This window comes from Mytilus californianus, unplaced genomic scaffold (genome assembly GCF_021869535.1).
Source record: "Mytilus californianus isolate M0D057914Y unplaced genomic scaffold, xbMytCali1.0.p SCAF_19, whole genome shotgun sequence".
In the NCBI taxonomy this organism is placed as follows: Eukaryota; Metazoa; Mollusca; class Bivalvia; order Mytilida; family Mytilidae; genus Mytilus; species Mytilus californianus.
Window position 1 is genome coordinate 5,158,856 of NW_026262667.1, and position 14,488 is coordinate 5,173,343.

Consider the following 14,488-nt stretch of genomic DNA (forward strand, 5'->3'; position numbering starts at 1 on the left):
AATCTGTGTTTTTTTTTACTTTTTAACTTAATTGTTTATTTTTTGCTTCATTGTAGCATATCATTAGTTTTTCTGTTCTTACCACTTCAAGGGTTGACTAGGGTATAGAAAAATGATCACATTAACTTCTGTTGTCCAGCAATTAAACCCATGCTAGGTGAGTGTCCATGTGGTTGTGTGGGAAATATAAAAATATCAGTCACACTCCGTTGATGGCTTGTATAGGGAAAGTGTCTTGCTTGTATCATATTAAAGAACATTTGCAACAGCACATGGAGTGTTCTTAAGGAGCCTTTTCCATAGCAAAACTTCTGCCCCTATCGAATATACCTTCCCTTTATAGTGGCAAATCAAGATTTCAGTTCTTCATCATGTGTTTACCCTACATCATGAGTATATAGTACATTGATTAAATCACATGTATTAAAACATGGACTATTTCACCTGCATCATCTCTCATCAATAATCCTCTAATATTAAAGTAAGTAAAAACAAAATATAGATCTGAATTTTATTTTGGACTTTTCTGATTGCACACAAACAGGTTTGTTGAATGACAAAACATAAATTAACATATGGAACAATATATTACATAATAGTTTGTGTGCCAACTTCATCAGAAAGCCTTGATTATCCAAAATTCTTGATCATACACTTCAAAAATGTACATTTCCTCCAATTAAATACACAGTGAATTTTTTTGTGTACAAATTTAGGTTTGAACTTTTGACATTCAATCACTCAGCTTTTAGAAAAGATATAGTAGTTTATTTTTATCTACCATCTTTTTTTCTTTTATTCCAGCATACTATTTAGGTCTTTCTTTTTTGCTGTCTTATTTCAACAAATGGAATCATACATCCTGTTTGTTGTATTTGGTTCTGGCAATAAGTTGATAAATAATGACTGGTGACAAACATAAGTTTCTGAGTGGTTGAGTTGTTAATGTTCCTCAACATATAAATCTTTACTAAAAACATCCACGTGTATGATATGACAATGACCAGTATGTTATCAAATGCTTTCTTTGAGCTAATTTATGTTAAAAGCAATCATAACGAAAAAAAATATAAACAATAATAACATCATCTTTCTTTTTAATACAATCACTCATGTAAATTAATTTTCAAGCTAATATATATCCTCCATATACTTTCTTCTATTGCCCTCAATTCATCAACGATCACATTGTGTGTAGTAGTGTCAGGTCACACAAAGTATGCAGTCTGACCGTTTATAACAAATAGCAGGTACCCCACTGTGAGTACCGCACAAAAAACTCGATTTTTTTCTCTAATTTGAAATAAGCATGTGTATTTTTTTTTATTGTTTTAAACTTAAAAGCATTTAAGAACAAAAGAAAGCACAGAGAAAAATACAAATTACAAACGAAGACATAGATCACTATACCAAGAACATCTGGCCATAAGATATTAGAAATAATTTTTTGGAAGAATTCTTTATTACCTGGTACAGTTATAATAAATTGTAGAATGATTAGTTTAAAAGATGGACAATCTGCAGGTATTCTTAAAGTAGCAGATAGTTATGTTATTCACAGTTCAGCAAGAAAGTAGCCTTTTCAAAAAAGTAATTTCGAAAGCCTGAATTTGACCCAAAAATGATATAGCAGTTATTACCATTTTTGGCAAGTATTAAGAACACATATGAACATTTCAATTTTGTTAGAATATGTTGGAAGTTGGGAGACCTTGAGTGTTGAGAAATTAAATATGAACCATATATTTCATGAAAATAATCTGAGAATATGAGCTTTTCCCATTGCTCTCCTCTGAAGTGAACCAGTACTACTAGCAATGGAAATAATTTCTATCAAATAATATTTTTTTTGTCCAATAGAGTCTTCAAGAAATGGCTTTCTTGAAAGATTTATAGAAAACAGAAAATGCTAATTTTCACGGAATTTCAATAAGAAACTGTTCTGTTTATGTATGATAAATGTACGCATTTTAACTATCAACATTTTCACATAATATTTACATGTAATACAGGGTGGGTTAATGATCACAGCCTCTGAAAAGATCAAACGCCTTAAATATATTGCCTATGTATTAATAAGGCAAGTAGACTTATCATAACTAAACTACGCTAGACTGACAGTGGCAGTTAACTTTTCATAGAAATTTAAAACGAGTAAATTAAGAATTGTATCAGAGTCTTATACCAGCTCAATGTTTTCTTACTCTCACGATGTCGACTGATGAAAACAATATTTCTTTGAGAAGTAGCAGAAGATTATAAAATATCCTGGTACCAATGCACTTAACCTTCTATCAGTTTCCACGAGAAGAACCTGTCAAATCTTGTTGAAATAAACATAAAACTGTACACAAATATTTACATTCAGCAATTTTTATGGTTTCACCTTGATGTGAAATAAGTTTATATATTTGTAATTTTTTTACAATTTTTAGGTACATCACATAGTATATGTTATTTTGTTTGCACCAAAAGAAAAAAGCACTAATAAATAATGGTGGATGATTGCTATCAGTGATGATGTCGACCTTGAACTTGAGATTTTAAAAATTCTTCATAAGCTGCCTCCATTTCATCATCCATACCTGTATAGCCGTCGTCATAATGTTCTATCCTACAATAAAGAAAATAACAACTTTACAACAATAAGAATGTACCTATACAGCCATTGTTATAAACTCATAATGTTCTATCCTATAATAAAGAAAAATAACAACTTTATAACAATAAGAATGTACCTATACAGCCATTGTTATAAACTCATAATGTTCTATCCTATAATAAAGAAAAATAACAACTTTATAACAATAAGAATGTACCTATACAGCCATTGTTATAAACTCATAATGTTCTATCCTATAATAAAGAAAAATAACAACTTTATAACAATAAGAATGTACCTATACAGCCATTGTTATAAACTCATAATGTTCTATCCTATAATAAAGAAAAATAACAACTTTATAACAATAAGAATGTACCTATACAGCCATTGTTATAAACTCATAATGTTCTATCCTATAATAAAGAAAAATAACAACTTTATAACAATAAGAATGTACCTATACAGCCATTGTTATAAACTCATAATGTTCTATCCTATAATAAAGAAAAATAACAACTTTATAACAATAAGAATGTACCTATACAGCCATTGTTATAAACTCATAATGTTCTATCCTATAATAAAGAAAAATAACAACTTTATAACAATAAGAATGTACCTATACAGCCATTGTTATAAACTCATAATGTTCTATCCTATAATAAAGAAAAATAACAACTTTATAACAATAAGAATGTACCTATATAGCCATTGTTATAAACTCATAATGTCCTATCATATAATAAAGAAAAAAACACCAATTTTATAAAAATATGACAGTAATGATAACAATAAGATGGATGATCTAGTCATCACAGACACTTTGCACAAAAACTCTTTAATAGTAAATGCCAAAACCAAAATTAAAATAGAATGCGACCTGTATTTTATGTTTCTTGTTTCATAACAATGATTTTATTTAACTAATAACTTACTGTTGATAATCATAGTTTTCAGGATATGCTGACCAGGAAGGATAAAATTGACCATCATCTAATTCTCCAGCCTCCCATCTGGCATATTCCTCAGCTGCCTCTTCCTCTGCCATTAAATAACTGTTATAGTCATTAAAACCTGCCTCTTCTCTGGTGATAGGCTGCCCTTTACTGTTATAAAATATTGGCTCATTCTACAAAAAATATGTTATTTACTGTTATAAAATACTGGCTCATTCTACAAAACATGCCATTTGCTGTTATAAAATACTGGCTCATTCTACAAAACATGTCATTTGCTGTTATAAAATACTGGCTCATTCTAAAAACATGTCAATTAATTACTGCTATAAAATACTGGCTCATTCCACAAAACATGTCATTTGCTGTTATAAAATACTGGCTCATTCTAAAAACATGCCATTTGCTGTTATAAAATACTGGCTCATTCTACAAAACATGTCATTTACTGTTATAAAATACTGGCTCATTCTACAAAACATGCCATTTGCTGTCATAAAATACTGGCTCATTCTACAAAACATGTCATTTACTGTTATAAAATACTGGCTCATTCTACAAAACTTGCCATTTGCTGTTTTAAAATACTGGCTCATTCTAAAAACATGTCAATTCATTACTGCTATAAAATACTGGCTCATTCTACAAAACATGTTAATTACTGTTATAAAATACTGGCTCATTCTAAACAAGAGTGCACACACTGAAATGTCTCGCCTTCTTTGCTAACCATTGGTTTTATGTTGATAGTCCTAAATATAAAGCTTTATTACAACTGTCACATAAACTTAACATTAACCAAGTCAACTAAACATTGACCAATGAACCATTAAAATGAGGTCAAGGTCAGATGAACCATGCTAGGCAGGCATGTACAGCTAACAATTCTTCCATACAACAAATATAGTTGACCTATTGCTTATAGTTTAAGAAAAACAGACCAAAACACAAAAACTTAACACTGAGCAATGAACCTTGAAAATGAGGTCAAGGTCATATAAAACCTGTGTGACTGACATATAGATCATAAAATAATTCCATACACCAAATATAGTTGAACTATTGCATATAGTATTAGAAAAAAAGACCAAAACTCAAAAACTTAACTTTGACCACTGAACCATGAAAATGAGGTCAAGGTCAGATGACACCTGCCAGATAGACATGTACACCTTACAATCATTCCATACACTAAATATAGTAGACCTATTGCTTATAGTTTAAGAAAAACAGACCAAAACACAATAAAATGCTTCGCTGGGCGCAGCTTGATACGACCGCAGAGGTCGAACCCTGAACAGTTGGGGCAAGTATGGACACAACATTCAAGCTTGATACAGCTCTGAATTTGGATTGTGATTAAATATTTGACACAGCATAGGTTTCTGACACAGAAAGAATGTGGTCTAAGAACTTCAATTTTTTTAATTTACCTATTATGGTCCAATGTCCAAAATCAAAATACATGGTTAGATTCAGCATATCAAAGAACCCCCATATATTCAATTCTTGTTGAAATCAAACAAAGTTTAATTTTGGACCCCAACTTGGACAAACTTGAAAACTGGTCCCATAATCAAAAATCTAAACACATGTTTAGATTCAGCATATCAAAGAACCCTAAGAATTCAATTTTTGTTAAAATCAAACTAAGTTTAATTTTGGACCCTTTGGACCTTAATGTAGACAAATTTAAAAAACGGGACCCAAAATTAAAAATCACATGTTTAGATTCAGCATATCAAAGTACCCGAAGAATTCAATTTTTGTTAAAATCAAACTAAGTTTAATTTTGGACCCTTTGGACCTTAATGTAGACAAATTTAAAAAACGGGACCCTAAATTAAAAATCTAAAAACACAGTTAGATTTGGCATATCAAAGAACCCCAATAATTCAATTTTTGATGAAATCAAACAAAGTTTAATTTTGGACCCTTTTGACCTCAATATGAACCAATTTGATAGCAGGCCCACAAATAAAAAATCTAAATACATGGTAAGATTTAGCATATCAAAGAACCCCATATATTCAATTTTTGTTGAAATCAAACAAAGTTTAATTTTGGACCCCAATTTGGACCATCTTGAAAACTAGGCCAAAAATCTAAAATCTAAATACATGTTTAGATTCAGCCTATCAAAGAACCCCATATATTCAATTTTTGTTGAAATCAAACAAAGTTTAATTTTGGACCCCAACTTGGACCAACTTGAAAACTGGTCCCATAATCAAAAATCTAAACACATGTTTAGATTCAGCATATCAAAGAACCCCAAAAATTCAATTTTTGTTAAAATCAAACTAAGTTTAATTTTGGACCCTTTGGACCTTAATGTAGACCAATTTAAAAAACAGGACCCAAAATTAAAAATCTAAATACACGGTTAGATTTGGCATATCAAAGAACCCCAATAATTCAATTTTTGATGAAATCAAACAAAGTTTAATTTTGGACCCTTTTGACCTCAATATGAACCAATTTGATAGCGGGCCCACAAATAAAAAATCTAAATACATGGTAAGATTCAGCATATCAAAGAACCCCATATATTCAATTTTTGTTGAAATCAAACAAAGTTTAATTTTGGACCCCAATTTGGACCAACTTGAAAACTGGGCCAAAAATCTAAAATCTAAATACATGTTTAGATTCAGCATATCAAAGAACCCCATATATTCAATTTTTGTTGAAATCAAACAAAGTTTAATTTTGGACCCCAACTTGGACCAACTTGAAAACTGGGCCCATAATAAAAAATCTAAACACATGTTTAGATTCAGCATATCAAAGAACCCTAAGAATTCAATTTTTGTTAAAATCAAACTAAGTTTAATTTTGGACCCTTTGGACCTTAATGTAGACAAATTTAAAAAACGGGACCCAAAATTAAAAATCTAAATACACGGTTAGATTCGGCATATCAAAGAACCCCAATAATTCAATTTTTGATGAAATCAAACAAAGTTTAATTTTGGACCCTTTGGACCTCAATGTGGACCAATTTAAAAACAGGGCCCAAAATCCAAAAACTTATTACACGGTTAGATTCAGCATATTAAAGAACCCCAAGAACTCAAGAATAAAACCCCATTGAAATTGATCAAGAAATAAGCAATTTATACGAAGTATCTTCTTTTGCACAATACTGTGCAATTGAATATTTCTTGCTATTGCGCAATACTGTACAATTGACAATTTCTTGCTATTGCTCAATATTGTGCTATTGGATATTTCTTGCTATTGCGCAATACTGTTAAATTGAAGATTTCTTGCTATTGCGCAATACTGTGCAATTGAAGATTTCTTGCTATTGTGCAATACTGTGCAATTGAAAATTTCTTGCTATTGCACAATACTTATTATATAATAATTTACACATCCTGTTTGGTGTGTATCTCCTACCATATCATTATTATTTGCTTTTAAATATAAATCAGAAATAACCAACTTAAAATGGAAAATTTTAAAAGAAAAAAAAAAGGAAAAAAAGAAAAAAAAAAAAAAAAAAAATCCCCCCCCCAAATTTTTTGAACCCCCTTATGATTCATCACCCCCAAACTCAATCCCAGCCTTCCCTTTGTGGTATGGTACCTTGCAGTACAATTTCAGAGAGATCCATACACTTGAACACAAGTTATTGTCTGGAAACTAGAAAAATGCTTATTTTTGGCCCCTTTTTGGCCCCCAATTCCTAAACGTTTCGGGCAATTACCCCCAAACTCAATTCCAGCTTTCCCTTTGTGATATGGAACCTTGTAGTACAATTTCAGAAATATCCAAACACTTACACACAAGTTATTGTCATGAAACTAGAAAAATGCTTGTTTTTTGCCCCTTTTTTGGCCCCTAATTCCTAAAATTTTGAGGCAATTACCCCCAAAATCAATTACAGCCTTCCCTTTGTGATATGGAACCTTGTGGTACAATGTCAGAAAGATCCATACACTTACACACAAGTTATTGTCTGAAAGTTACAAAAATGCTTATTTTTGGCCCCTTTTTGGCCCCTAATTCCTTAACTGTAGGTACCATAACCCCCAAAATCAATTCCAACTTTCCTTTTGTGGTATTGAACCTTATGGTGAAATTTCATGGAGATCGATTCACTTAAACTAAAGTTAGAGTGCGAAAACCATTGTGTCTTCGGACGACGCAGGACGACGCCGGACGACGACGACGACGACGACGACGACGACGACGACGACGCCAACGTCATACCAATATACGACCAAAAAATTTTTAATTTTTGCGGTCGTATAAAAACTTAACACTGAGCAATGAACCTTGAAAATTAGGTCAAGGTAAAAAAAAACCTGTGTGACTGACATATAGATCATAAAATATTTCCATACACCAAATTTAGTTGACCTATTGCATATAGTATTAGAAAAAAAGACCAAAACTCAAAAACTTAACTTTGACCACTGAACCATGAAAATGAGGTCAAGGTCAGATGACACCTGCCAGTTGGACATGTACACCTTACATTCCTTCCATACACCGAATATACTAGACCTATTGCTTATAGTATCTGAGATATGGACTTGACCACCAAAACTTAACCTTGTTCACTGATCCATGAAATGAGGTCGAGGTTAAATGAAAACTGTCTGACGGGCATGAGGACCTTGCAAGGTACGCACAAATATAGTTATCCTATTACTTATAATAAGAAAGAATTTAACATTACAAAAAATCTTAACTTTTTTTTCAAGTAGTCACTGAACCATGAAAGGACAAGGACATTGGACATGTGACTGACGGAAACTTCGTAACATGAGGCATCCATATACAAAGTATGAAGCATCCAGATTATCCACCTTCTAAAATATAAAACTTTTAAGAAGTTAGCTAACGCCGCCGCCGGATCACTATCCCTATGTCGTGCTTTCTGCGACAAAAGTCGCAGGCTCGACAAAAATGTCATTTTAGAGCTGAATTCTATATTATTACTAAAATAATAATAACACAGGGATGTCTTTTCCTGCTTTGTATCTAAATCCCCCCAAATTTGATGGACAGCAGTACAACTTAAAGTAATAAAATGCTTCGCTGGGGCGCAGCTTGATACGACCACAGAGGTCGAAACCCTGAACAGTTGGGGCAAGTATGGACACAACATTCAAGCTTGATACAGCTCTGAATTTGGATTGTTATTAAATATTTGACACAGCATAGGTTTCTGACACAGAAAGAATGTAGTCTAAGAACTTGAATTTTTTTAATTTACCTATTATGGTCCAATGTCCAAAATCAAAATACATGGTTAGATTCAGCATATCAAAGAACCCCATATAATTAATTTTTGTTAAAATCAAACAAAGTTTAATTTTGGACCCCAACTTGGACAAACTTGAAAACTGGGCCCATAATCAAAAATCTAAACACATGTTTAGATTCAGCATACCAAAGAACCCCAAGAATTCAATTTTTGCTAAAATCAAACTTAGTTTAATTTTGGACCCTTTGGACCTTAATGTAGACCAATTTAAAAAACGGGACTTAAAATTAAAAATCTAAATACACGGTTAGATTTGGAATATCAAAGAACCCCAATAAGTCAATTTTTGATGAAATCAAACAAAGTTTAATTTTGGACCCTTTTGACCTCAATATGAACCAATTTGATAGTGGGGCCCACAAATAAAAAATCTAAATTCATGGTTAGATTCAGCATAACAAAGAACCCCATATATTCAATTTTTGTTGAAATCAAAAAAAGTTTAATTTTGGACCCCAATTTGGACCAACTTGAAAACTGGGCCCATAATCAAAAATCTAAATACATGTTTAGATTCAGCATATCAAAGAACCCCATATATTCAATTTTTGTTGAAATCAAACAAAGTTTAAATACTGGACCCTATCTTGGACCAACTTGAAAACTGGGCCAATAATCAAAAATCTAAACACATGTTTAGATTCAGCATATCAAAGAACCCCAAGAATTCAATTTTTGTTAAAATCAAACTAAGTTTAATTTTGGACCCTTTGGACATTAATGTAGACCAATTTAAAAAACAGGACCCAAAATTAAAAATCTAAATACACGGTTAGATTTGGAATATCAAAGAACCCCAATAATTCAATTTTAGATGAAATCAAACAAAGTTTCATTTTGGACCCTTTTGACCTCAATATGAACCAATTTGATAACTGGGTCCACAAATAAAAAATCTAAATACATGGTTAGATTCAGCATATCAAAGAACCCCATATATTCAATTTTTGTTGAAATCAAACAAAGTTTAATTTTGGACCCCAATTTGGACCAACTTGAAAACTGGGCCCAAAATCAAAAATCTAAATACATGTTTAGATTCAGCATATCAAAGAACCTCATATATTCAATTTTTGCTAAAATCAAACAAAGTTTAATTTTGGACCCTTTGGACCTTAATGTAGACCAATTTGAAAACTGGACCCAAAATTAAAAATCTAAATACACTGTTAGATTCGGCATAACAAATAAATAAATGTGATCAAAGATTTTACAAATCTAAAGCGCCATACTGTGCAATTAAAGATTACTTCTTGAAATTTTTCAATATTTGAAATTTGAAAAAAAAATAATATTTGAAGAATAATTCTTTTTAATTTCTGAAATCTGAAATGAGAAAAAATTGACCCCCCACAATTTCTTTTTATCCCCCCCTTTTTTCCCCAAAAAAATTCTTTTCCTCAAGATATGGTCATAATCTCAATTCAAATTTCCAATGGAGATGGCAACCATAATTACCCATTTAAATTTACCATAGTGCTAACTTAATCTATTTTATAATAGAATTAAAAATATAGTGTCAAATCTTTCATATGGATTTTTTTGTAAAAAAAAAGGGTGCAACATTTGCAGATATTTTTACTGGTCTTCCTTTATAAATATGCATTTCTTTAAACATAATTTAAAAGCAGTGTAAGGGAAGTAACCAAAACGTTGTATTTGGATTACCTCCCTTACACTGTTTTAAATTATCTTTATTGTTCATTAACCATTACTTTATACATAATTTAAAAGCAGTGTAAGGGAGATAATTTCAATGATGTATTTGATTTATCTCCCTTACACTGCTTTAAATTATGTTTTGTACTAAAGTATTTGTCCATTAACCAGGACAACCTTGTTTTTCACCCTTTTTTGCCCCTAATTCCTAAACGGTTTGAGCCATAACCCCCCAAAGCAAATCCTAACCATCCCTTTGTGGTATGGAAACTTGTAGTATAATTTCAGAGAGATCCATACACCGTTCCACAGTTATTGTCTGGAAACTAGAAAATGCTTATTTTTGGCCCCTTTTTGCTTAACTGTTGGTACCATAACCCCCAAAATCAATCCCAACCTTCCTTTTGTGGTATTTAACCTTATGGTAAAATTTCAAAAAGATCCATTCACTTAAACTAAAGTTAGAGTGCGAAAACCAATGTGTCTTCGGACGACGACGACGACGCCGACCACAAAATTTTTATGCGGTCGTATAAAAAGGGAGTAAATATTACCTCCCATGTACCAATACTATTGAAGGTTCATCAATGTGGCAAACTAGTTGCTGAAACTAGGACCTAGAATTACCCATCTGGATGTTACCTGCCTACAAATTCCTTCTTAATCATAAGCAGCCATGTTTCACGGTTGTGGTGGTCATCAATGCTTCTTTTAAAAGATCATTCTACATTTATCATTTCCCGGGAATTGGTTTTCAAATATTTTTCCAATTTTTTTATATTTAAATATTTGGTGAAATTTTCTATCTTTAGTACAGACAGAGGTAAAGGTAGCTAGATTGGTGAGTAGGCAGTGATATCTAACATTATTTTTAACATACACATCCTATGGATGATTGTGATGAAGTCCAGATTTGCTCAGTGATTTCACTGGTCCACTAAAAACTACATAGCGAACTAAAGACTAATCACCATGAACCCGACCAAAAGCTTTGGGAGATCTTAGATGCTCTGGAAGAAGATGCTGACTTACCAGATCATAATCCTGTTGGTTCTGAAAAGACATATTTGGCTGAGAAGATGCTGAATCTCTTCTACCCCAGTTACTGGACTTAAGATTTAAAACCGATGATATCAAACATTGACTTGTCCTGAAAATAAAAATATAATTTTTTGACAACCAGGTATCAGTTCCCTTTTTTACCAAATGCAAAATATAATCAAACCATAGTAGATGTTATAAGCCAGCAAATCTGACTTGATCATAAAAAGCAGCATAAGCAAAAATTGTAAAGCCTTCCATGGAACCCTGTGTCTCACCTGCGAGTGCTGCTGTCAGCGTCAAAGTGTAATGTTGACTGTAAAAAGTGAGTCCATTGATCAGTAAAATACCAAATTTAAAAAAAATAAGTCTTCTTTCTTTAGATGCTATTTATCGATCTTGAAGATTAGCTTCTGTCCACGAATTTAAATACTAAAAATGAAATCAATTTTAATTATTTATTTTCAAAAGTTGTAACTGTAAAAAACAAGAGTGCACACGCTGAAATGTCTCGCCTTCTTTACTAATCATTGATATTATGTTGATAGTCCTAAATATAAAGCTTTACTACAACTATCACATACACTTATCATGATCCAAGAAAATGAGGTCAAGGTCATATAAACCAAACAAGAAATACATGTACACCTTACAATCATTCAATACACTAAATATAGTTGACCTATTGTTTATAGTTTCTAAGATACAGACTTAACCAAGAAAACTAAACATTGACCAATGAACCAAGAAAATGAGGTCAAGGTCAGATGAACAATGCCAGGCAGACATGTACTACAGCTTGCAATCCTTCCATACAACAAATATAGTTGACCTATTGCTTATACATGTAGTATTAGAAAAACAGACCAAAACACAAAAACTTAACACTGAGCAATGAACCGTGAAAATGATGTCAAGGTCAAATAAAACCTGCAAGACTGACAGGTACATCATAAAATATTTCCATACACCAAATATAGATGACCTATTGCATAAAGTATCAGAAAAAAAGACCAAAACTCAAAAACTTAACTTTGACCAGTGAACCATGAAAATTAGGTCAAGGTCAGATGACACCTGCCCGCTAGACATGTACACCTTACAATCATTCCATACACCAAATATAGTAGACATATGGCATACAGTATAAGAAAAACAGACCAAAACACAAAAACTTAACTTTAACCACTGAACCATGAAAATGAGGTCAAGGTCAGATGACACCTGCCAGTTGGACATGTACACCTTACAGTCCTTCCATACACCGAATATACTAGACCTATTGCTTATAGTATCTGAGATATGGACTTGACCACCAAAACTTAACCTTGTTCATTGATCCATGAAATGAGGTCGAGGTCAAGTGAAAACTGTGTGACGGGCATGAGGACCTTGCAAGGTACGCACATACCAAATATAGTTGAACTATTGCATATAGTATTAGAAAAAAAGACCAAAACTCAAAAACTTAACTTTGACCACTGAACCATGAAAATGAGGTCAAGGTCAGATGACACCTGCCCGCTAGACATGTACACCTTACAATCATTCCATACACCAAATATAGTAGACCTATGGCATACAGTATAAGAAAAACAGACCAAAACACAAAAACTTAACTATTACCACTGAACCATGAAAATGAGGTCAAGGTCAGATGACACCTGCCAGTTGGACATGTACACCTTACAGTCCTTCCATACACCGAATATACTAGACCTATTGCTTATAGTATCTGAGATATGGACTTGACCACCAAAACTTAACCTTGTTCACTGATCCATGAAATGAGGTCGAGGTCAAGTGAAAACTGTCTGACGGGCATGAGGACCTTGCAAGGTACGCACATACCAAATATAGTTATCCTATTACTTATAATAAGAGAGAATTTAACATTACAAAAAATCTTAACTTTTTTTTCAAGTAGTCACTGAACCATGAAAATGAGGTCAAGGACATTGGACATGTGACTGACGGAAACTTCGTAACATGAGGCATCCATATACAAAGTATGAAGCATCCAGACCTTCCACCTTCTAAAATATAAAGCTTTTAAGAAGTTAGCTAACGCCGCCGCCGCCGGATCACTATCCCTATGTCGAGCTTTCTGCGACAAAAGTCGCAGGCTCGACAAAAAATGAAAATAAGTCCATTCATATAAGATAAAATTCGTAAGGGTTCCGCAGAACCCAGTGTCTCGCCTACTTTTTCTGTTAATCGCAGGCTCAACAAAAATGAGGAAGTAAATCAATAAAAATATTCCTCTTGATACTATCTTTTGATTGTAAGAAGCTTCTGTCCAAGTTCGGTAAAAATCCAGGATAGTTTATGAATCTAATAAATGTTTAAAAACTTTAACTGCAGCCTGAATGTAATGTTAACTGGAAGAAAACAAAATTTCCTTCTAGATACTAGCATTTGATCATAAACAAGCTTCTGTCCAAGTTTGGTACAAATCCAAAATAGTATAAGAAAGTTATTAAAATTTTAAAAACTTTAACCACAGAGTGAATGTGTAGTTTCCTGGCAGAAAATCTAAGTCCATTTAAAAGTAAAAAATGGAAAAAAGGATTTATTTTTTTTACAAAATTTCCTTCTAGATACTAGCTTTTGATCATAAACAAGCTTCTGTCCAAGTTTGGTACAAATCCAAAATAGTATAAGAAAGTTATTAAAATTTTAAAAACTTTAACCACAGAGTGAATGTAATATTTCCCGGCAGAAAAACTAAGTCCATTTATAAGTAAAATACGGAAAAAATGGATTTTTTTTTTTACAAAAATTTACTTCTGGATACTATCTTATGATCATAAACAAGCTCCTGTCCAAGTTTGGTAGAAATCAAGGATAGTTTAAGAAAGTTATTAAAATTTCAAAAACTTTAACCACAGAGTGAATATTTGTGGACGACGCCGACGGAATCTAGGATCGCTATGTCTCGCC

At 32.3% G+C, this 14,488-nt stretch overlaps 1 protein-coding gene across 2 annotated transcripts in view; it reads right to left on the reverse strand.

Annotated features, from left to right (window-relative positions):
* Positions 1-497: 497 nt before the first annotated feature.
* LOC127727124 (polyadenylate-binding protein-interacting protein 1-like) overlaps positions 498-14,488 on the reverse strand; it is a 37,013-nt gene continuing 23,022 nt past the window's right edge. For both annotated transcript variants that reach the window (XM_052234566.1, XM_052234565.1), the window contains 3 exons: positions 11,537-11,654; positions 3,541-3,734; positions 498-2,614 (listed from right to left, as the gene is read on the reverse strand). In XM_052234566.1, coding sequence (XP_052090526.1) covers positions 2,512-2,614; positions 3,541-3,734; positions 11,537-11,654 — 415 coding nt within the window. In that variant the 3' untranslated portion in view covers positions 498-2,511. The remainder of the gene's footprint in view (positions 2,615-3,540; positions 3,735-11,536; positions 11,655-14,488) is intronic.